The sequence below is a fragment of the Labrus mixtus genome, chromosome 13 (genome assembly GCF_963584025.1).
Source record: "Labrus mixtus chromosome 13, fLabMix1.1, whole genome shotgun sequence".
In the NCBI taxonomy this organism is placed as follows: Eukaryota; Metazoa; Chordata; class Actinopteri; order Labriformes; family Labridae; genus Labrus; species Labrus mixtus.
Genome location: NC_083624.1, coordinates 26,635,220 through 26,658,438, shown reverse-complemented (window position 1 = coordinate 26,658,438; position 23,219 = coordinate 26,635,220). Strand labels below are relative to the sequence as shown.

The 23,219-nt window shown below is 38.6% G+C and overlaps 4 protein-coding genes across 5 annotated transcripts; all 4 read right to left on the bottom strand.

Annotated features, from left to right (window-relative positions):
- Positions 1–3,195: 3,195 nt before the first annotated feature.
- On the bottom strand, positions 3,196–5,778 carry hoxd9a (homeobox D9a). Of its 2 annotated transcripts, XM_061054496.1 has the most exons (3): positions 4,757–5,778; positions 4,018–4,308; positions 3,196–3,887 (listed from the first exon to the last, which is right to left on the bottom strand). In XM_061054496.1, the coding sequence occupies exons 1-2, from the start codon at positions 5,310–5,312 to the stop codon at positions 4,064–4,066; spliced, it is 801 nt and encodes a 266-aa protein (XP_060910479.1). In that variant the 5' UTR covers positions 5,313–5,778; the 3' UTR covers positions 3,196–3,887; positions 4,018–4,063. The 2 variants fall into 2 exon arrangements, with proteins under 2 accessions (XP_060910479.1, XP_060910478.1); XM_061054495.1 differs by having other exon boundaries at positions 3,198–4,308; positions 4,757–5,777.
- A 1,609-nt stretch (positions 5,779–7,387) lies between these two features.
- Positions 7,388–9,325, bottom strand: hoxd10a (homeobox D10a). The gene is made up of 2 exons (XM_061054494.1): positions 8,539–9,325; positions 7,388–7,798 (listed from the first exon to the last, which is right to left on the bottom strand). The coding sequence occupies exons 1-2, from the start codon at positions 9,293–9,295 to the stop codon at positions 7,524–7,526; spliced, it is 1,032 nt and encodes a 343-aa protein (XP_060910477.1). The 5' UTR covers positions 9,296–9,325; the 3' UTR covers positions 7,388–7,523.
- A 3,834-nt stretch (positions 9,326–13,159) lies between these two features.
- On the bottom strand, positions 13,160–14,971 carry hoxd11a (homeobox D11a). The gene is made up of 2 exons (XM_061054493.1): positions 14,077–14,971; positions 13,160–13,457 (listed from the first exon to the last, which is right to left on the bottom strand). The coding sequence occupies exons 1-2, from the start codon at positions 14,678–14,680 to the stop codon at positions 13,222–13,224; spliced, it is 840 nt and encodes a 279-aa protein (XP_060910476.1). The 5' UTR covers positions 14,681–14,971; the 3' UTR covers positions 13,160–13,221.
- A 4,359-nt stretch (positions 14,972–19,330) lies between these two features.
- Positions 19,331–21,043, bottom strand: hoxd12a (homeobox D12a). Its single transcript, XM_061054492.1, has 2 exons — positions 20,341–21,043; positions 19,331–19,863 (listed from the first exon to the last, which is right to left on the bottom strand). The coding sequence occupies exons 1-2, from the start codon at positions 20,894–20,896 to the stop codon at positions 19,625–19,627; spliced, it is 795 nt and encodes a 264-aa protein (XP_060910475.1). The 5' UTR covers positions 20,897–21,043; the 3' UTR covers positions 19,331–19,624.
- Positions 21,044–23,219: the final 2,176 nt, after the last annotated feature.

The following is a 23,219-nucleotide window of genomic DNA, read 5'->3' as shown; positions in this document are numbered from 1 at the left end:
TGTAATGTAATGTAATGTAGTGTAATGTAGTAATGTAATGTAGTGTAATGTAATGTAGTGTAGTGTAATGTAATGTAGTGTAATGTAATGTAATGTAGTGTAGTGTAGTGTAGTAATGTAATGTAGTGTAATGTAATGTAATGTAATGTAGTGTAATGTAGTAATGTAATGTAGTGTAATGTAATGTAATGTAATGTAGTGTAATGTAATGTAATGTAGTGTAGTGTAGTGTAGTAATGTAATGTAGTGCAATGTAATGTAGTGTAGTGTAATGTAATGTAGTGTAGTGTAGTGTAGTAATGTAGTGTAATGTAATGTAGTGTAGTAATGTAGTGTAATGTAATGTAGTGTAATGTAGTGTAGTAATGTAGTGTAATGTAATGTAGTGTAGTGTAGTAATGTAGTGTAATGTAATGTAGTGTAGTAATGTAGTGTAGTAATGTAGTGTAATGTAATGTAGTGTAATGTAGTGTAATGTAATGTAGTGTAGTAATGTAGTGTAGTAATGTAGTGTAGTAATGTAGTGTAATGTAATGTAGTGTAATGTAGTGTAATGTAATGTAGTGTAATGTAATGTAGTGTAGTAATGTAGTGTAATGTAATGTAGTGTAATGTAGTGTAATGTAATGTAATGTAATGTAGTGTAGTAATGTAGTGTAATGTAATGTAGTGTAGTAATGTAGTGTAATGTAATGTAGTGTAGTAATGTAGTGTAATGTAATGTAGTGTAGTAATGTAGTGTAATGTAATGTAGTGTAGTAATGTAGTGTAATGTAATGTAATGTAGTGTAGTAATGTAGTGTAATGTAATGTAGTGTAATGTAATGTAGTGTAGTAATGTAGTGTAATGTAATGTAGTGTAATGTAATGTAGTGTAATGTAATGTAGTGTAGTAATGTAGTGTAATGTAGTGTAATGTAATGTAGTGTAATGTAATGTAGTGTAATGTAATGTAGTGTAGTAATGCTAATGGCTAATTGATGATACATGGCTCATTGTCACAGCTCTGGTTGATTAGTAACCTCTACATGAACAACACTGAGCACAGTTGTGTGCTTGCAGGCTACATAGAGCTACATGACGGTATCCGGCTGTAACGTGACTGAAGCTAATGACAAGAGCTAGCTAGCTGAGGCAGCATGTGAGGAAAACACTCATGGTTTTATTACTGCGTGGAAATGGATATATTGACAGAAATCCCCCAAACTCAATCGTATCTTTGTCAATATCAAAGAACAGATTTAATCCAGTTAATGCGGGTGTCAGTGATAGCGTTTGAGTACAGAAGATGAAATGACGTCCATACTGATGTGGTGTCAAGACATCAGCCTCCACAGTCACGTCATAGTCTTCAGCCCACGTGATTGTAGGCCAATGTAGTTTAACTCATCACAACGTGAAGGCCGTAACCCAAAGCGTCAGATGAGGACGCAAACAATTCACTATCTTCTCCTATTGGATCAGTTTTGTGTCAATCCTGAGTTGTCGGGCTGCTTTCATTGGCTGCCAGTGTTTGGTTATATGAAACATCTTGCCAATAATCACTTTTAATGGCGACGTCGAAAGTAATGGCCTCGTTAACTGCTCGGGACCAAAAGCTACTCCTTCTGCAGACTAAATTTAAACACAGCACCAGATAGGAAAAGAAAAGAAGGCTAAACAGCTAGGCTTTCATCAAATTTGTCAAACTGGAGTCCTGCGGTGTTTAAGGCTCTTATCTGTTTTCAACTAGTTATCAGCAATAAATAATGTTCAGCCCTGAAGCTTGATGTGCAGCAGATAGACGAATAGAAACTTGTCTTCGTGTGTTTTGGGTGCAGTGTTTTTTTTTTCTTTTATCATTGTTAGGCTATTATTAGTGTTCAGTTTATTGTACGTCAACAATTGTATTTATTTATTATAATAAGGGTTAGGCTGTAGCACTTGGAAGGAGAAACTAACTCACTAGGCTGTTTTATTCTAAAGGCCCAATAAAAGGATCACTCCTTTGTTCATGAAAATTATTTTAAAACAGGTTACGTCACAGCATCTAATTACAAAAAACACGACCGAGGTTAGAATAAAGATTAGTCTGACATCTGTATTGTATGACCCCATTATACAACATTTAAAATAGGCTACCAACATGCGTTATGAAGAGTAGGGCGCATTGTTTTAAAAAAAATATTCTGTGCTGTAAATGATGGAGACGAGCCTGATCATGGCGTCAGTAAAACTTTCAGTATCGATTCCCTTTGAAAGCTCTAGTTGAAATAAGATGACATTCAATACTAAGATTCGGGGATACAAATGAATCAGAATTTTATTTTTGTATTAACCTGAATGATGTAAAAAATGTAAACTTGATTGTAATCGACTAAATCTGTTCAGCTTGATTTGTTTGTTTTTATGAAAATCACTAAGACATTTCAGCAGCGCAATTACAAATAATTTAAAATAAAATATAAAGGCCAAACTTTGGACCAACTTTAATGTTCGCAAATCGGAGACCTCCAGTTTGAGCCTGTGAAGAGGATTCAGGGAAATAAAGTGTAATTTAGTCCTTAAAAGAACATGTTTATTCTTTCATTTAAATCAACAAACCCATACTGTTTATAAAGTTTGGTTCATGAGTTTGTTATATGCTCAAGCTGTGAATGAACTGACTCAGAGTAAAAGAACTATAGCGCCCTCTAGCGCTCTTATTCTCACCCAAGAGCCTACAGCTAAGGTAAACAAAAGATGTCTTTACAGCTTTATTAAGGGATATTTCTTATTACGCTGAAAAACTTGTGATGTATTCATTATGTTTAGAATTCATAAATATATAAACTATATATTCTAATGTATTTTCATCAAAGTATAGCCTATTTATTCTCCTCTGAGGCAACTAGAAGTAAAATCTTAACTTTAGGCTTGTCTTTACATTTCAAAATGAAATAAATTGTAAACTAAATCCCAGTATCAGACACCAGTCAAAGTAAAGTTTTTTTTTCCACATCTATGGGAAGTGCAGTTGATGAATAAACGTGACCATTAAGCTGGGGGTGATTTCCTCTGAAACAATCCATCGAGCAGACACCCTGCGGAAAGCGTCCACATTCTGTTGGTCAGCAACAGACACAAACGCCCGAGAAGGAGATGGGGGTTTCAAAGGAGAACGTAATTACTGACCAGGCTCATAAACTCATTTAGGCCAGACGTCTAGCCATTTCTATAGCTTTATTGGACCAAGGTTCTTCCTGTTTTAAAGTCATTATGCGTACAAGTTGGACAATAAATTGGGAATCCGCCGCAACACCTCTCCCAATCGTAAACACTTTATTACATGTTCCTCTACGTTTCAGATCAGCTGTTTTTTAAAAGTTAAATTCAACATACAGTTTCCTTTCTATGACCACATTTACATTTAAAATGCTTGTTCTGGCCTCAAATTATATTGTTAAATAAGAGAATTCAGCTGTAAAAGGAACATTATTGGATCAGTTTTGTGTTGCTTTGTATTTTTGTATGTTGTGGCTGCGGAGGCAGTTTTCCTGAAAGTAAGGCGTTGATTTTAAAGATAGGCTACTCATGACCAAAAAAAAATGTCCACCTATATAGCCTATCAGCAAAAAAACGAAGGTTTAAAGCGTTTTGGGAAAACATATGCATTTAAAGCTAAAACTGATACTCATGTTTTATGTGTAAACACACGCCTTCTTCCATCACACATTATAGTCCATCAAATCTGAGTGATGGGTCATTGACGTACCGACAGAGAGAAAAGTCAAAGATTTAGTTTTGAAAATGTTTTATATAGAATTCTTACCAAATATAAAAAGCAAAAGTCTACACAGACACGTTTCCTACTATGCGTAATGTTTAAAAAAGAATGACAAACCGCTTGAACATCCCGGGGTGTGGTTCTGTAAAGTTAGAAAACAGATTCAAATGGTTTGTTGGCAGACTGTGTGTATTTAGTCAACAAGTAATGACTCTGACACGCAAAATTATGGAGTGTCAAATAAAATAAAAAATGACTACCGTGGTTCCTACCAAAAAGAATGTAATTGTCCAGATGGCTTCAAACGCAGGAGAGATTTCACAAGTGATCCTTGCTGCCTCTCTCTCTGTTCATCTTCTTCATCTTCATCCTCCTGTTCTGGAACCAGATCTTCACTTGTCTCTCGGTTAAACTGAGAATGCGGGCCACTTCGTAGCGTCGGTCTCTGGTCAGATACATGTTGTAGAGGAACTCCTTCTCCAGCTCTAAAGTCTGATATTTGGTGTACGGGCAGCGCTTCTTTCTCGTGGAGCGCGCATGGATCCAGTTTGCTGCAGGGTTGTCTGGAGAAATAAGACATAAAGTAAAGACACATGTGATGTGAATGTTTTTAATTTTAAACTTCAATAGGTTCAAAAAATTAGGGGGCGGGGGGGGGGGGGGGGGGGGGGGGTGAATGTGAATTGTCTGCTGGTACCTTTGATGACAATGATTTGGTTGGAGGAAACCAAAAATGACTTTAATTTACAATAAAGATGTGTTTCCTTTTTGAAGGATAGAAAATAAAGGCAGTAAAGGTTAAATCGAATGTAAACAGAGTATTGTGTATCTATCTGAGGTGTCCTGTGACATTAAAAAGTTTAGGATCCCCCTGTAATAACCTTTCCAGGGCGGGTTTTTCCCGAGTCGCCACATAGTACGAGACACTTTTATAGGTTAGTAAAAGCTCCAGTTTTACGCACCCAGCTCATACAGTTCTTAGGGTTGTAAATCAGGATTTCGTTTACTTACTTGGGTCAAGTTGTTGTTGTTTCTCCTCTTTGGACTCGCTGTGGCTCGAAAGCTCACTTCCACTGTGCTCTTTGCTCGACTTTTCTGGACACTCCGATACTCCTCCGTGCGTGAATTCGCCACTCTGCGGACGAGATTCTGCCTCCAAAGAGTCACACTCGGTCGATTTCGGTGGCAAGATGTTTGGTTTTGTCCCGTATGAGCGACTGCTGGAGTGAAATCCGGAAAAAGAAACGTGGTTGGCGATAGGGTCCATCCAGGAGCGGACGCCGACATATCTGCCGTCCGAGGCGGGGAGGTGGGACTGGTGGTGGTGGTGGTGGTGCACATACGGATGATAAATCCCCTGCGGGTGAACCGAGGACCAAGAGGAGGAGAAAACGGCCGATTTTGGTGCAAAATTGCAGGAGGAGAAGTCTGCGTTGTCCCCGGCACCTGACGGCCTCGGGGTCACCATGTGTGGAGGCTGAAGAAAGCGGGCACCGTACACATCCTCCGGCTCCTGCCCCATTAACGCGTCCACATAGCAGTTACTGAGAGTGCCACTGGAAGACATTTTTCATCTCTTCCTACTCTTATAATAAGGCTTGCACTGTTACGAGAAGCTTCCCTCTATGAACAATCATAGTATTTTTGCTTGGCCTGCATCTACAGGGATTGGTTACATGGATCACGTGGTCATATTTACCAATACAGCGAGTAAATCAATCCTGCCCCATGCTCTCTGCTTTTTTTCGTCAGGTTTAATTTAGCTTTTCATTCCACAAATAATAAAAAGCCTTATCAGATGTGACTGCAGGGAGAAAACCTGCGCTAAAATGAAAACAAATTATCCTTTTTTTTTGTTTCTCACGTGCGTAAAGGCTACAGGGCGTTGCAACAATACTAGCAGCACAAAAAAAGGGACAATTTCCCCCTAACACAAACACGGACACCCTGCATCCTTGTGTTTGAGGAAAAACCTCTTCTAATATCGTCCCGATGCCCCCATTGCTTGTAAAATGGTTTATAGACTTAACAGAGTCCTCGTAAAATAAATGTAATAACATGTTGTAAAGGAACAGAAGTCATTTCCGTTCATAACGCGGCGGATCCATTGTTAATATTCGGCGAGGAAACATATTTTCTGGGTTGGGTTTAATTTTTAAAAGCTACGCCGGAAACGGTAGTTGTGAAATGATTGTGTTCACTCAAAGGAGAGCAATAATGTCTTTATGTATCAATAAATGTTTTATGAGGTGCGTGTGATTATATATACACGCCGTCAATAAAAGAAAAGGCTAGGAGAAGGAAATGCCATCTGTGTACTGCTGTCTGAAATGTATAATTTAAATGTGATTCACAGTTTTTTTTTTAAAGAGACTTTTTCTTCACTTTTTACCTGTTTTGAAGCAAAGCTGTTGACCTTAATTTTCAGAAAAAGGGGGCATATTTTTCAAGGTAAATAGTCAGGATTTAGGACAAATCTGCAGAGTGGGTCAGGCAGACAGTTGTCGTTTTTTTACCACAGATTATTATGATGTAAGAAGTTTTTCTGTGCAAGGAAAATAAATGCAACGTGGCCATTGAGGCCCGCGTCGCACGGGAAGGAAGGAAGAACTGCATGTGAGTTTGTGCTTGAACATAACTTAACCCGTCTGTTAGTCCTTCATACACCATTAGTTTAGTCACGTAAGGGCCTGAAAACAAACAGCAAATGCATGTTGATTTGATTACAAGCGTCTCCGTCTCTCCAACTCTCTTCGAACACACACAAACACGATGGATAAACTCCAAAACAGGCTGGGGCTGCTGCGTTATCTTATTTGTTGGCACTTCATTTAAGTATTTTTGTATCAATCTGTATATTAGTTAAGAATTCAGGGAGATTTGGAACATTTTTAATGCATCTGATTAATTCAATTTTATCTTAAATGTAAAAGCTTTATGTAAATCTTCAAACAAAATACTTCAAATATTTACGCGTTTAGGCTCCTCGTCAGAAAAATATTGTAAAAATGTGTTAGAACGCGAGAGATGTTTGACAATTTATTTTGTAACGGCACTTCTTTCCTCGCAGTGAAAAGTAATGTTCACAAATACCTTCTCCTCCTCCAGTAAGAGTTATAAACAGATTAAAGCCTGCGTCAGAGAAAATAGTCCCGCAGACTTGGGCATTCAAAAAGTAAATGAAGGAATGAAAATAATTGTAGGCTTTGAGTTCAAACAAATACAAACCAATAGTATTTGACAATTTATTGCAAGATACATGCCACACACATGCAATACTTTCACAGATTAACATTGTTTTGCCGCCACTTTTTAAAGGCCCAGAGAAACATGTCACGAGAGAGCAAACGGCTTCTACACTGTAAAACAAATGTTGAACTACACGACAATACATGTGCTTTTATGACGACACAACAGAATATTCATACTGGCAAAGGAGACCCATCTGCGTCTCCAATAATTTAAGACCAAAAAGTGAAACCCTGTGGTAAAAATAAAACACAAATACACGACGTCACAACCAAAAAATACCGTATATACATATATATATATATATATATATATATATATATATATATATATATATACATATACATATATATATATATATATATACATATACATATATATATATATATATATACATATACATATATATATATATATATATATATATATAGTCACAGTTTCCTTGAAATTGAGGATAAACGTCCAATGCTACTAAAGCATCAAACTGAATATTAAACAGAAAAACAGCTAACCACAGATTCATGCGAGCTCACGAGAAGGTGAGGTTTGAGGTGAGTTCCCGGATGCGGTTTTCTCTGCTCATCTTCTTCAGCTTCATCCTGCGGTTCTGAAACCAGATCTTGACCTGCCTGTCGGTCAGGTTGACGCCCCGGCTGATCTCTAGGCGGCGCTCTCGGGTCAGATACATGTTGAACAGAAACTCCTTCTCCAACTCCAAGGTCTGGTGCTTTGTGTAGGGACACCTTTTCTTCCTGCCACTCTTTGCTGTGAGCCAGTTACTGGTTGGTGTGTCACTCTTACAATCTGCAAGGATTCAAATCAGAAACATGATCAGCGTTACATTTTGTTTTATTTAAAAGGTGATCTCACGAGCTGCTTTTGGATTTGACCTCTGGGAAATAAGACACAATCTAAAAGTTTTCCCAGATTATATTACATGAAGGGGATGTCATTAGTCATGTATAAACTAACACTAACCCCGAGCTGATCAAAGCGCAGTACAAAACACATCTTTACGCTTGAAACATGTGAAAGAATTCTAGTTATTTTATAGAATACATTAACATGTAACATGTTATTTAAATGATAAATCTTTCAATTATAAATTTAATTTTAAACTCAGTGATTTGGCAACTTTCTAGTTAAAATGTAGCCTATCCTTCAAATCCAGCATCACACAGCTGCAAATTGGCTACACCAGATCCTGAGTGATTATATTCTGATTTAACACAACATAAATGTGGCATCAATACAACTTTACGTTAGATCCTTATATTTTAAACATGTGCTATATACCCAAATATTAAGCAAATGGTCTAAAAAAAAAATTAAGCATTTTAATTGGATTAAAATAGAGGTAAACACTTTGCTCATGTTGCATGGTAAATCCATTCTCTGCAGCCTATTCCTGCAACCTGAGAAAGCCTCTCATTAAACATTACGACTGTAGGGTTGTTTGTGTTTTATTCTTGCTTTTATGATGCTGGAGCCTTCACTGCAGCAGCGCCACAAGATAAAAGCTTTTCATTGTGTAGCCAACCCACCTTTCCCTTCCTGCTGCAGCAGCTCGGGGCTGGACACAGACGTGTCCATGGAGCAGATCTTCTCCCCGGAGCTGGACTTCGAAGGATCCGGGCTTTCTGCTGGGACCGGCGTCATTGAGGTCTCCGACTTCTGCGGAATTTCTTCACTTTTCTTTTCAACTTCTGCAAAATTAGAAGACCCAGAGGAGGAGGAGGAGGAAGAGGGGGGCTGTGGTTTCGGGGTGACCCGGCTGAGCTGCATGAGTGTTGGGTTTGGACTCGGCGGCGCATGGTGGTAGTTTTCCTGGTGCTTCCCGTTCGCGTAAGTTTGACTCAGTCTGAAATATCCCGGAACCGGGATCTCTGGACCATCAGCCTCAGGAATAACATTAGAGTAAACCTCTGAAGAGCTGACTTTTTGTACTCTCTTATCAGAATACATGCAGCAATTGCTCTCCTCTTTTATGCTCTGAGAAAATGTACAGTTTGACATCTGACTGGACCCCTCTATCCTGCACGGTCTGCTCGGATCGGTCCAGTTATCTATCTGAGGTATGTACTGGTGGACATTCATGCCCACGTTTTGGTGGTTGACCTCTCCTCTTTTGCCGAACGACGGCAGGAGTCCACAGGTTTGCATTCCGTAAGTTCCCATGTCTGCTGTGGACGGCATGTACATGTTGCTGCTGCCGGAGTAAAAGCTGTCCGTCCTGCACGCGCCAATCAAAGAGTCCACGAGAAACGTATTGGCTGCAGGTGAGCTGCTGGGGAAGGACATTTTGGGGGGTTAAGTTCTTTAGAGGAGAGAGATGTCCTTTGGAAGCTGACATATCTAGGAAAAACAATCTCCAGTGGAAGTCAGGATGCCTCCCGACCACATGACAAGCCCACCAATGAGATTTGAAAATGGCCTTGAGACGCAGCCTCCTCTCCCCTGCACGCGCTCACACTGCGGAGGCAGACGTGGTCAACAGCGACACCTACGACACGGACTTGAAATTGGTTTATAAACTCATGCAGACAGTCGAGTCTGAGGTTGATCAACTAATCTGAAAATATCACGTTTGGAGGATCAGATTGTCAATTAATCATATTGCAACGTCTTCTGAGAGAACACGCGCTCGATTAAATAATCTATTAATGTGTAAAATGCTGGAAATGACTACTTTTCTTTGTCTTGAAGACAGACTGAATACGGGAGTGATTATGTGTGTGTGCGTAAAATGCTGCCTAAATGACGCATTGGCGACAACTGCCCTTTTAATTTGAAAGGATGCATTACGATTTATATTGAATTTAATGTTTTTATTGATAAGAAATTATTCACTCCAAGTCCACCGATGACGGTTACATGAACTGTGGTTTCAACTATATTTGAGGTAAAAAAAAAAAAAAAAAAAAAAAAAAAAAAAGGGGGGGGGGGGCATAAAGATGGTAGAATATTAACATATTGTTCTCTTTTAAAAATCAATAAATTCAGTTTTAAGGGTATGATTTTTTTGATTAGTATTTTCTCTTTTGAATTTTTGTTATTCAACAGCAACAAACCAACTTAAAAAAGAGTCTCCGGATTGTTTGTCCTGTGAGATATCTTCATTTGAATTAGAAACGTATTCAGTTAAAAGCAGTTATTCACTGATGTAAATGAAGAAACTACCAGAAGCTGTATGAAGGTCAAAATCTGTTCCTAAAGGCTTTGCTTTTCAAATAAAGTGCACGTAACAGTTATAGAAAATGGTCCTTTATTTTTTCAGATATTAAGCACAACATCTTTATTTCCATTTCAACACAGGTAACTTCAATGTTCAATGAACAGTTCCAAATAAAAACCTGTATTTGTTTTCTACACCGTGTGAAGATTATTTTGCTCGGGGCTCCATTGTTTTTGTCTGCAAGGAGGGCGAAGGTGTGAAAGATATTAGTGTGCCTGTGAGACTGAAAATAAAAACACTGTTGGAAAAAAAAATGCTATCAATGAACCAAAAAATTAGGAGTCAGAGCACAATACGTGCAAAAAGCAGCTTCAAATAATTCAATCTTTGGTATTAATGCGACAAGCTCAGAATAATGAAACACATTGGAGAGGGTGTGACTTGAAGACTCTTATATTATTTTTGATATTTACAGTTGGTTGTAAATAAGAGTTTGTAGTATGCAAATCACCACAATATAACGGAAATCACAGAGAACAAAATACTGTCAGAATAACCCAAAAACAACGGAATAGACTGCGAAATAAATTCTTCATTACAACACGGTCACTTTAAATAAGAAAAAGAACATTTTTAAAATAAATCTTTAAAGGACAGACTCTTTGTAAAGAATTATTTAAGTGTTTAGTTTTTTTTGTAACGCACTGAACAAAACACAAAACTATGTGGAGATGTATCCGTCAGATTAAATCAACCATTTCTATAAACAAAATATATTTATGTATGTTAGTACCATAATAATAATAATAATAATAATAATAATAATGATAATAACAATAATAATTTTCTCAGAGAATTTAAAATATGACTTTGTTGGAAAAAGCAGCGACATTGTTGTAGTTTAAGACGAAACCCAAAGGTTAAACCTGCATTGAATAGGCTAACTGAATTGTGGAACTACAATTATTTAATTAACAAATAGACATACGCAAATATACACTAGTTCAGTATTTACAATTATCCATCCACTAAATTAAATGAAAGGGAAAACGCATATTTGTATCACAATGTCGTAAAATGTTGCGTCTGCACAACAGATTTGAGTGTGCGGCCTTCAGGTAAATATCAAAGTCTGTACTCTGAAGGTTCAGGAAGAGGAGAATTGTGTTCCTTCTGACTCGTCATTTAATAACACTTGAACATGTGAATATAATGCAGTCTGAGGTGTAGTATTTGCATCAATTAAATTGGACACCGACTTAGAAAGAAATGGTATGCAATATGTGGTTCCAATAGTTTGTTCCAAAGAGAATATGCACGCAGCACTGTTGAATGGTTTCATCATTAAAAAAATGAGATTTGGACATTTCTAGAGTTTAAATTCTGTTGAACACAAATCATACTGGGTGCAATTAAAACTGAATTATTAATGAAAATAAATCAGATTCTGAAGGGATTATTCTTCAACACATTCTCCCCATGCAGGCAGGGTAAGGAATGTTCAATTTTGCTCAACTCTGCATTTCCAGTAACAGTGAAAGTAGCAAGTGTGCCCTCATGTGGATACAGAGAGTATGAGAGAAAACACTCCACACAGTGGGTAATGTCCTCTCACTGCAGGACATGATGACAACCCAATTAAACGCTTAATGAAACCCCAGTTATCACACTGCCTTCGTGGGAAATAACTGTAGATGTGATACATTTGAAATTAAGTAAACATTAACCCCGCTTTGAACTTTTGTTTTTTTTTCAAATAGGAAGCTGAAACGAGAAGTGTAATTATTGCTGCACAGACTTAAAGCACAAAACATAATCACATGATTGACCAATCAAGCGACTGCTTGTGAGGAATCAATGCATTTATTTACCCTGCCCCTATCATGGGGACAGAAATAGCACAGAGATAAAGACTGCTAAGATAAAGCCTGATTAGTAATAGCCTATGGTTTGTGGAGCAGCACAAAGACGGAAACGTTCAATCTGCATCAATTAAAGATGGAAACTTGCTTTTATTTTGGTAACAATTTAACACCTCTTATATGCAGATTCACAAAAGCTACATATATTTTACCAAGAATACAAGAAAGCAGATTAAGATTACACAAATTACCCATTCCTTTATATTGCGGCCCTTGTTAGAATATCCTCCATTGTTTCCAAAGCTAAAACTGCGAACGTAGTGCTGCAAAAAAAGCCTAAAAAAGAGCTGAATAAAAACTGGATGCGCTGAAAAATCCACAAAATCCTCCAAACATTTGTAGCCTGGAGGTAAACTACTTGAAGACAGGAAGGGGAATCGGTCTTCTTGTGGTCTGGGGGTTGGGACACCATAGTCCAATAGCCCCCTATTTAGACATTTACAGCTAGCTTTATTGTACTGTCTAGACGGTTCAAGGTTTAGTAAACAGCCCATTGAAAGCAGGAGAAATAAGGGGAACATAGAGGCCTGCAAGCGCCAAATTCTTCCTTTCATAAATCTTTGAGAGGAAAAAAAATCCCCCTTTTTCTCGTGTTATTTCTGCAGGACTTGGTTAAGTTCATGTGACAAGTTTCGTGACTATGATAAAACATTTGTCGTGTCTATATTTTTTCCACAGCACATCGTGCATTCGCTATACATGCGACATTATTACACAAGGAAGAAGCCTACATATATATTTCATATAATCATTTCAAAGCACGGCTCGCGCTTTGCTGGAGTATTTTGCTAATAGAGCGAAAATAAGTGACCTTAAATAAATTAATGCATGATTATTTTTGTCCAAGTGTTGATTTCCAAATGTCAGATTTTTTTTAGGGGGGAAAACAGTTCAAACATGATGCTCAGGGTTCAAAAATACACAGGGGACCAGTCTCTGAAACAAAATGTGTGTATAGGTCCTATTTTCAATCGTGTGAGTGTGTGTGTGTGTGTGTGTGTGTGTGTGTGTGTGTGTGTGTGTGTGTGTACGTTTAGTGTGTGTGTGTGTGTGTGTGTGTGTGTGTGTGTGTGTGTGTGTGTGTGTGTGTGTGTGTGTGTGCGTGTGTGTGTGTGTGTGTGTGCCAGGTATCAGAATAAAGGATTCCCTGTGAAATACTGTAGACGGTCGCGGTTCAGCTTTTTCTCTTTCATCCTTCTGTTCTGAAACCAAATCTTCACCTGCCGATCAGACAGGTTTAACATCCGGGACAGCTGCAGACGTTTCTCTTTGTTAATGTAAACGTTGAAGAAAAACTCTCGTTCAAGTTCTCGGATCTGGAATTTGGTGTAAGGACACCTCTTCTTCCTGGACTTGGTGGATGAACCTGCACAGGGACAAATGAAAAGTGGAAAAATGTTGTCTTAAAGTAGGAAACCAAGTGGTAAATGTTTGATTCCAGTGCTTTTTAAAGAGTTAGGAGGTACATTTAGTCATGTGTGTTTGTGCACACAGGCCCTCTCTTACACAGACAGGCCTACACGCATTCACATGCATTAAAGGGGAAAACAAGACAACAATTCACATCAAAATGTACTTGTATTGTACAGATTTTATGCAAATAAATATACATTTAGGCAGACTATCTCTTTATATACTGCATTTTCTTTACAATTTTTATTATATTTGCGAAACATTTATTATTATCCGATAAAATCCACTTTAATCAAACGTTTTCTAACTTTCTAATCATCTCTATCATTACAAATCAATTCCAACAACACTGTATTGTTATTGGACTCCAGGCAATCTTTAAACCATAACAGTTTCCCATTGTAAATACCTTTACAAGCGTAAAGCAGATCTTATAGGGATATAAAAGCTTTTGCATGCTTATAAAGAGTCACATAACCCTTCACGGCCATGCTGCTGGACAGAGTGTAAAGGAGACATTCTATTGTCTGTGTTGCACACCTTCTAACAAAGACAAAGAAGAAAACACTTACTCTGTTGGTTGTTTTTGTCCCCGCAGTTGGAGGATGAGCAGTCCTCGTCCACGCTCGCGCTCGGGTCCGCGTTGTTTTGCTCCAGTTTGGTCTCAGTCTGATTGTTATTTATAGCAGAATCTGTCTTTTCTTTGGGGAGCTCCGCGCCGGGCTTTTCCGAGTTAGGTGTGTCCAAAAACTGGTCGAAGACCTGAGGAAGAACCCCGTTCCGACCGACCCCCGTAAAGAAGCTACACGGCGAGCTCGCGCCTCCGTGGTGGCCGTACAAGGACTCGTTTTTGAAAATCACATCCGCCCTACTGCTGCTGCTGCTGCTGGAAGACTGGATCAAGTCCCGGTGCATTATCTCGTCCGCTGAGTAGTAAGACGCGTAATTGCCCCTGTAGTGCCATTTGCTAGGATGGTCCAGTCCATAATCCCTGAACGCGACCTCTCGGACAGGTTGGACCTGCGCGATGTTGGGAGAATAGGGGAAATTTATTTGACACGAAGTGGTCTGTGGTAAAAAGGAGGAGACTGATGTAAAATCAGGCGTCGAAACGTAATAAGTACAGCTCGGTAGATACATATTTGACGCACAGCTGCGATCCTCGTACTCCGTCATATCTTTTCTCCCCCTTTTCCCTCAGTGCAACAGAGGAGAAAAAGATTTGGCAGCTCAACTGTGTTAAACTTTGTCCATCTATAGCACCACAGGCGCGTGCAGAGATCCCGCCAGGGAGAAAAAATCGGAACCGTGGGCAGACCTGCAATACATCTTGATCGATTCTTGAGGTAATTGTGTCATGTGATCCAGCCAAGAAATTACCATACATCAATATCAGTCATTAAAAACTGTCCGGAGAAACTCATGTGAGCGCATTGGAGAGACTTCATTGGCTCCCTGGCTGCAGAGGAAACTCCTCTCCTGCCTCTCTGCTCTGTAGCTCACGGAAATAAGAGACATTTGTGAACTAGAGCTGGGATATTTAATTGAAAGCTTTACAGCAACATCATCCTCGTCGTGTAATGGCACATAATGACATATTAGTCAATACATGTGCGCGCATTGGAGCAACAACCGTCAGTTTTTTAGCAACAGTTAGGTTGGAAGCACAGTTGACCTCCGCATTTTATGCAAATCTCAAGAAAATGGCACGAAGGCCACGGTGCGCGCGTGCATATTTTCTGCACAGTTAAACCAGAAACCTGCAGAATTATATGTGATTCACAGGCGGCTCATTAAGTCAGATTTGATGGAAATAAATGTTAGGGTTCATTGCGCATACAGTAATCACTGCGCACAGCGATGATTGGAAGACGTTTAAACACACACAAACAAACAGTGGGGAAATAGTTTAACTCATTAATACTTACAAACCTCTTCATGTACAGCATGGTGCAAATACATCTCAGGCGCCACAAAATAAATAATAACAGAAAGCCCAAATACTACTGTGCCAAAATTACGCACACATTTTATAGCATATGCGTAACAACAGCAGTATAGTTATACATTTAAATGTGCTAAAGAATGTTGAAAACATTATCTGCAGCACTTTCCTTTGCTCTACCTTAATTGTAAATGCAGATGAACGTGTGTGAAACAGCCATATAAAACACCTCACGGTGTGCTAGTGCAAATACAGAATAGTTGATTTTGGATGCGACAAAGACAGAAGGAACGCATGAATCACTAGAAGCACATTCAGCATGGCCAAGTCCAAAACTACTGGCTTTGACCGTCTGTGCTGTCGGTTATGTCCACCAAGCATTCACCACCCACTGCACCCAAATCAGTTTGTTGCACGCGGGCAGCCATTTCTGCAGTGTTTAGGCCCTTGTTTTTCTACGTCCGGGATGGAGATAAAACACTGGTAAGCGGATACCAACGTGTCTACAAGCCTCTCTTAGTATCCTTGTAAGCCTTTGTGATAATTTTCCTTATTATTATAATATTATATTATTTATACATTTGGTGTAAAATAGAAGAAAACAGAACATAAGTTCAAAATAATCAGGTACGTCATCTTTTTTCAGGCCTATTCCGTATTGAACACTCAACAGTTGTATTTGGAAGGTTTTGCTCCTCCAGTAGAAGTGTCACTCTTTTTTTGAAGGCCACTATTGTATTTAGAGGACAAGTAGATTCTTCACTGCTTGGAGCTTGAAGGTCACACGCAATGTGGAAGCAGCTCCATGGCGGCTGCTGGCGTTTATTGTTATTGGGGGTAAAATCAGCTCTGTGTCTCTGTGTTCTGCCTGAACCACACTTCAGTTTGAAACCCTGCAGGCGGTTAACAACACGAAAAAACAAAGTTTGGATTAATTCACCAGAAATAGGGGGAAATTTGGAGACATTTGAGAACACGCGACCACGCATGGCGTAAAGATCGCATAGAGGCCTATATCAGCAATTGTCGAATAATGGGTATGCCAATGGAATAATGGCGTGTGAAATAAAATACTGCAGTTCTTGTTACAGATAAAGTTCAGGAGACCTGTTGCTTTTTTGTCAGTCTGAGTCACTGTTTTTCGTTGTAGCATTTATTTTCTCATTTTGACTGTTATTATTTTAACCTAATGACATTTTTGAGGTCAATGTTGTTGGTATTTTTGTAGTTTTATTACATTTACTTGATTTTATTATACGATCCCCTTCAGAGTAACATATTGCTGATAATACAAATTTGAACATTGAGTTACATTTAAATATACGCTTATCAAAAAGAAATGTCGATTTTCATAACAGGGTTCCACATCTCATATTTCACTGCCATTACATACCAACTTGGATTTAAGTAAATGTATTACCGAAACTGTTTTGTCGTGCGTATTCTGTAAGTCTGAACAAATCATCTCCACAACTAAATAGAAGAAATTACCTGATAAATAAAACACATTGTATTTTTTTTTAAAAAGATGTTACGGGAAGTTAATCCCCATATCTTCAAAAAGAAGTAGCTATGTTTTAATATTTTGTGAAGTAGCAATGCACAGCCTACTAACTTGACCTTAACTTTGTGATGGCGCCCCTGCAATCTTAAGCAGTCGGAGCTATATGACGCTGTCTGGCTGTGTTTGGCAGTAAAGCAATAAAACAACAAAAAGTGAAGGAAACGTTGCCTATCGGCCGCATAGAAAACTCAGAGTAGCCGGTCAAAAAAGCCCGAGCAATAAAAGCTAATAGTAGGTGAAACATGTTGTGTGGGAAGGACTTTAAGCCGAGGAAAGACAGACAGTTTAAACACAACAGGCCTGCAGCAAATGAGTGTATGAATGTAGTCTGTGTGCAAAATAGAACATTGGACATGTAGTCAGGTTACGCCAATAATAATTAAACATTTGGTTCCAAGAGATCTAAAAAAAAAAAAAAAAGTATGAAAATATCAAATGCATAACAGCCACTAATGGAAAAGCCATGTCTTCACATTTCATTACAAATTATAGGTTTGAAAGATGGCCGCAGTGTTGTGTCCTGCAGAGACACGTAGTTGCAGTGCTGATGACGTGTTGATGATGTAATCGGATGGTGCATCAATAGATTCACACTCGTGTAGAGTCTCGTGCGTATAATGCTTGCTTGTTGCAGCCAGGGCCTTTTGAACCACACTGACAACTTGTGACCTTGTAGTGTTAAACTTTGTAAATCCACAACTGCAGGGTCCAAGGAACTACAGAAAATGATCCTATTTGAACTGCCCATAGAGAACACACTTAGGCGGAAAACAGCTCCTAATACGCACACATGAAGCTGTTTGGGCGTCTACGAGCATCTTGCCATCACCGAGAAATTAAACTATACATATTTGGCTTCAAATCCGTTTGTTCACAGCCGCAGTAACCTCACGCTGACATGGAGGTTTTGGCCTGTTGGTGTGAAATGCTGCTGCTGGGTTTTACATTTACTCTGAGAAAGAATTGCGCGTTTGACTAGACAAGATACAAAGTAGAAATAGAGAATGAACACTAATTCAGGTAAAAAAAAAAACTGATTTTAAAAAGCCAGTGAAATAATTATTTTAAAGTAAACTTTGAGTTAAGGTGGATGTTTGTGACGGGGTATGTCTCAAGCAGCATGCAGGACGGATGTAAAGATGGCTGTGAATGTATTTTAAATTGTATCTCCTTGAAGCAAAGATTTAAGCTGATTTCAAACTAGAAAACCTTCAATCGAGAAAAGTGGTACAGCTGTCTGTATTCATCCTGAGATCTCATGGTTGATCACAAGTCATAATTATTCAGATTAATTTAGCTATAGGCATCAACAGCCTGCACACACATTTCTGTTTGCGCTGCAGGCAGCCAACAAAACACGCAGGTCTCCTCTACATTTGTATAAATTCTGTAAATTACAGTTAAATGTTTCTAAATAAGCAAAAAATACATTTAACATGTTTGACGTTATGCAATAAGACACAAACTGTTAGCAGGTGACTAAACGAACAAGAATAGAGCAATGATATAAACCTGGAGCACACTGGATAAAATAGCCATTCAGTATAATATAATCCATGGATAACATGATTCAAAATATTCTTAATAAATGACTCCTCGTTTATTTTTAAAGTGTTTTATTTTCATTTAGATATCTGCAGTCTGCGTTAATTTTACAAAATCTGATGTCCGTGCGTAAAATGATGCTGCTGGTCTGTTATGTAGACTATTCTCACGTTCATATATTACATGCTTTTTTTGGAATGATTCATAAATGACTTAAACTTCAAGCAAAGTATTACTTTATTTATAATGTAGGGACATGGTCGACTGGGCAAGAGTAACTTATATTAATGCAACCATGGGGTTGTGCGTAAACTCAGGTCTGTATGGCACCAAAGATTCAACATTATTTAAAAACTTCTAATTGAATCTGAAGATAACAATAAGAATGTTCAAAACCCACCACTTTACATGTCTAACAGGCATTACGTTAAATATCAGCACGTCACTAAACTTGTCACTTTCCGCCGCAGTCCCAATTCAAACATGGACGCGGCCAAAAAAAAATCTACAATTATCTTTAATCAGATTCACAATTAATGTAGGGAAATATGGGAATTTAATTAAAAACATTAATTAGAAATAGGCATGCAATCATATAGCTTTCAATTCGGACTTTTTCCATGTTTCATGTATCCGTAAACATGAACTTGACGGTTTGCTTCTACATCAGGCCTATACTACATGCGCAGGCCATCATACAAAGTCCATGACATTATACAGAACCACAATCCTGTTTTTATAGGGCGATATTTGAGGTGGATAAGAGCAGTAATACGTAGCTATAAGAGCCGAATTGGAGCAGGTCTTAAAGCGGCAGTGCGCATTTGGAGAATCTCAAAATGTGTGCGTAAAAGCCATTATTATCATACATGGCTGTCATTTTTTTTCACAAGCATCAATATCATTGAACTTGGGATAAAACTGTAAATCTGTAATGCGACAGGAATAGAAACATTCTATACACATCTATAAATACAAGTCCATCCCATAAACAGGAGTGGTGTGTGTTGTGCTGCATCGTTCATAGTAAACAGCATATTTCTTTGGTCATGATCAAGTCCAAAGGTCAGTAGGCAGAGAAAACGTGCTCGCGCATCATCAGCCGTTTCTTCTTCATCCTCCGATTCTGAAACCAGATTTTCACCTGTTGGTCGCTCAGGTCAAGTCTCTCCGACAGATCCTTGCGTTTCTGTCTGTTAATGAATTCATTCATCAGAAACTCATTTTCAAGTTCAGCCAGCTGAAGTTTCGTGTAGGGCTTCCTCTTCTTTCTGGTTTTCACTTGAGATGAGCACCATGGGGCACCTGGAGGGATAACCAAGGTTTACACTTCACATTAACACCAACTGCAACAGCACTTAACTAAACTGGAGCAAATTAAAAGCACTTTACTTTCTCATATCTTTGAAAATGCTTTAATTCAACAACTACAGTATGTAGAGGAAAATGTGGCTCATATAAGAAACTTTAGACACTGAGCATCAAGCCTATAAGGACATTGCAGGAGTATTAAAATAACAAGCATGCCACTTGAGATATAAACTGGCCATAAAGTAGTCCAAGGCAGACCTGTGTGGACTCCTGTAAGCTATAAAATCTCCATATAACCCAATCCTTGTATCCTTTTATAATGATGTGGCAGCCAAAGAGAATCTGAATAAAATAAGACAACGAAAGGAAAGGGTCAGATTCTAATCCCTGTTTTGTCATAATGGATCTAATAAAAGGAGGAATACTGTTCGCTGGAGCAACAAAATAAGGCCGTTAAACAGGCTACATCACCTTCTGCAAATGTCGTCCTGGTGCACGTGTGACTGGCTGATGGCTGAGCGTGATTCTGCTCCTGTTTGGGGCCGTTTAGTGAACCTGCAGAATCCGGATCAAGCTGAGTCCGGCTGTTGAGGTCCGAGTACCCGCGCTCTGTGACGGCCCCGTGCTCTCCTGCGTAAACTTCAGCCAGCCTTCCTGCCTCCCCCGTCTTCTGGATTGCGCTCTGAAAGCATCGAGCCGACTCCTCCAAATGCGCCTTGACATGGCCAGTGCTGGAGTTTGTATTTATAGACACAGAGTTGGATAAAAACGGCGGACAGTATCCCCCAAAGGCGCGGTTCTGTGCTGGTGTCGGTGGCGGTGGTACTGCAGATCCAGCTCCACACGAACTTGGGGAAGTCCACGGCAGTGTGCACACCTCTCTCCTATTGTAAGGAATCTGATGCAGGCCGGGTAAGTGGGCTCCATTACCCCGCAGGTTGGAGAAATAGAGCGACTCAGGAGGAGCGAAATTCAACAAAGACCCAACATAGCCCGGATTTAAAGGATTCCGCTCGCACATTTCCATTGAGCTTCCCACAAACGCGTCCTGCAAAGCCTCTTAGCAACTCCTGAAGAATAACGGGTTAGTAATTGTTGATTTGTTAATACAGCGTCACGTGATATGCTAAATATGTTGTTCCGCCCCACCCTTGCTGCCAATACTGCACAGCAAAATACTCCAGGAGGAAATATTTTGGTACTGGGTGGGTGGGGGGTAGTTTAAGTCTGAACATCCGTTTAGTGAGGGATACTGAAGAATATTTGGATTATTTCATATATATTGGTAGGGTCTTTTATTTTGAAAGTTCAATGTTTATCTTTTGGGGTATTGTGCTGACATGAACAACCAGGTGATTCTACTTTTAAGACTATGTGGTCTGTAGAACAAAGATGGGGACTGACATTCACCATAGGAGAGCCTAGACGATACATGCTGCATTCAAAGATGCAAGGAAAGACGTATACTGATAAATATAATTGATAAGATAGGAAAATATAATTACGGATAAAAAAAAAGATAATATATAGAAAATGGATGTGATATACACCTCCTTTATTAAACTTTTCTTCTTTCATTTCATATCTCGAGCATGTCATTGTTTGGCAGGAATGTGTTGAAAACCCTTGCTTGTGTTTACCACCTGCCTGTTTCTATGGCGTTCTGATTTCATCACATTTGTGAGGCCATATCTAAATAAACTTCGCCTCCTAGTGCAGTTGAGGTTTACAGTGTGTTCCTAAAAATGAATTGTATTATTTTCCAGGGTGAAGAAACGGTGTATTACAACAGTCAGGATTCTGCATGGCATCCCTGCGGTATAGTCGTGCAGCCCAAAGGTGGAACATATTTTACATGAGTTAAAGTGTTAATGTCATACCTGTGAGAATACTCTACAATTACAAGTCCTGCGTTCAAAATCTTACTCAAGTCAAAGTAAGTATCAGCAAATTTGACTGTTGCTACTTTTTGCGCAAGAAATGCCTCCTTTGGTATTTTAGAAGAAGTTGTTTAGTGAATAATATGACTGAACTGATGTGTACGTAGCATTTTACTGTGCTGATGTTCTGATTTTAAATAGGCCCTAACTTTATGTACTGTGTGGTTCCATGTTTATTTTTATCATATGGTTGTAGCCTAACCTTCATATGAGAAGCAAGTATCTCTTTAAAAAATATCTACTTTTCTACTTTCTTTCTATTTTACTGTTGCCTATATTTTCTAGTTATTCAAGTTTTTTATATATATTCTATTTGGAGAACTCCTAACATTAAAATCTTCAGTCTATAATAAAAAAAACTTGATCTTCAATTTGTAGATACATTGGTGTGTTTTTTGGTTTTTTTCGTCTGGTTCAGCTGTTGGGGGAAGTGTTGTATAAAATATCTGCCTGAGATGAAGCCTGTAGTGGAGTGAGCTAAAGGCTAATATTGTCACTGAAAAAATACAAAAACGTAAAGTACAAACACCTTACTTTCTATCAACCTCTTCCAAATAAACTTTAAGATCTGTGGAATCATTGACATGTTGGCTTTTGAGTCATAATTAGGTTGCTTGTATTTCTATCAAATGGAATATTATTACCCTTTGTATTATTCAATTATTTTCTTTATCGTTCATTTGATTGTTAGTATTTTGTGTGGGCATGTGTGTGTGTGTGTGTGTGTGTGTGTGTGTGTGTGTGTGTGTGTGTGTGTGTGTGTGTGTGTGTGTGTGTGTGTGTGTGTGTGTGTGTGTGTGCGCGCACATGTAGGCTGTGTGTGAGTTTTCGGTGAGGTTGTTTTAATACTGTATTGCTCTTGTGCACTTCGGTCGGCTGTTGCTGTTTTTAAACGTGCTTTACAGCATAAATACATTTGATTGATTGATTTGATTGAATACACTTAACTCTAGAAAATATTTCACTTTTTTTAACCTTCATGTTTTGAATTATAAATGCGTTCAGCGGAGGTGTTTCATTTACTGTCAGTTTGTTGTGTGTTGTCCTAAAACAATGTAGCACTGTACACTCTCCTGCCATGGGGACTGAGCTGAGTCCAGATCTATAACTGAGTTTATATTATTATTCATTTCACCTTTAACGTTCAGAATACTTCCATTAGTATTTATGTAAATCTAGGATACATTTAATCACAAGCTTAATACTTCTGTGCTATCCTTGGAAATAATTTTGGCATAGAATATAAAATATCAACTTCAACTTTATTTACACTGTAGAACTTTACCCACAACAAAGTTGATCCAAAGTGCTTTAACAACAAAGAAACGGTGAAAACAAAATCAAACGAAGAAAATTAAAATAGAAAAGACAAAAATCAAGAGTGATGAAAGGGTTAAAAATATGATGTAG

What these genes read in the sequence shown, in the direction of transcription:
- hoxd12a (XM_061054492.1), bottom strand. Translation starts at nt 20,896, where the DNA reads ATGGAAATGTGCGAGCGGAATCCTTTAAATCCGGGCTATGTTGGGTCT. An exon ending in CAGGACGACATTTGCAGAAG is followed by an intron (nt 19,864 to 20,340) that starts GTGATGTAGCCT and finishes TTATCCCTCCAG; the next exon opens with GTGCCCCATGGTGCTCATCT.
- hoxd11a (XM_061054493.1), bottom strand. Translation starts at nt 14,680, where the DNA reads ATGACGGAGTACGAGGATCGCAGCTGTGCGTCAAATATGTATCTACCG. An exon ending in GGACAAAAACAACCAACAGA is followed by an intron (nt 13,458 to 14,076) that starts GTAAGTGTTTTC and finishes GTCCCTGTGCAG; the next exon opens with GTTCATCCACCAAGTCCAGG.
- hoxd9a (XM_061054496.1), bottom strand. Translation starts at nt 5,312, where the DNA reads ATGTCTTCCAGTGGCACTCTCAGTAACTGCTATGTGGACGCGTTAATG. An exon ending in ACAACAACAACTTGACCCAA is followed by an intron (nt 4,309 to 4,756) that starts GTAAGTAAACGA and finishes TTATTTCTCCAG; the next exon opens with ACAACCCTGCAGCAAACTGG.
- hoxd10a (XM_061054494.1), bottom strand. Translation starts at nt 9,295, where the DNA reads ATGTCCTTCCCCAGCAGCTCACCTGCAGCCAATACGTTTCTCGTGGAC. An exon ending in GCTGCAGCAGGAAGGGAAAG is followed by an intron (nt 7,799 to 8,538) that starts GTGGGTTGGCTA and finishes GAATCCTTGCAG; the next exon opens with ATTGTAAGAGTGACACACCA.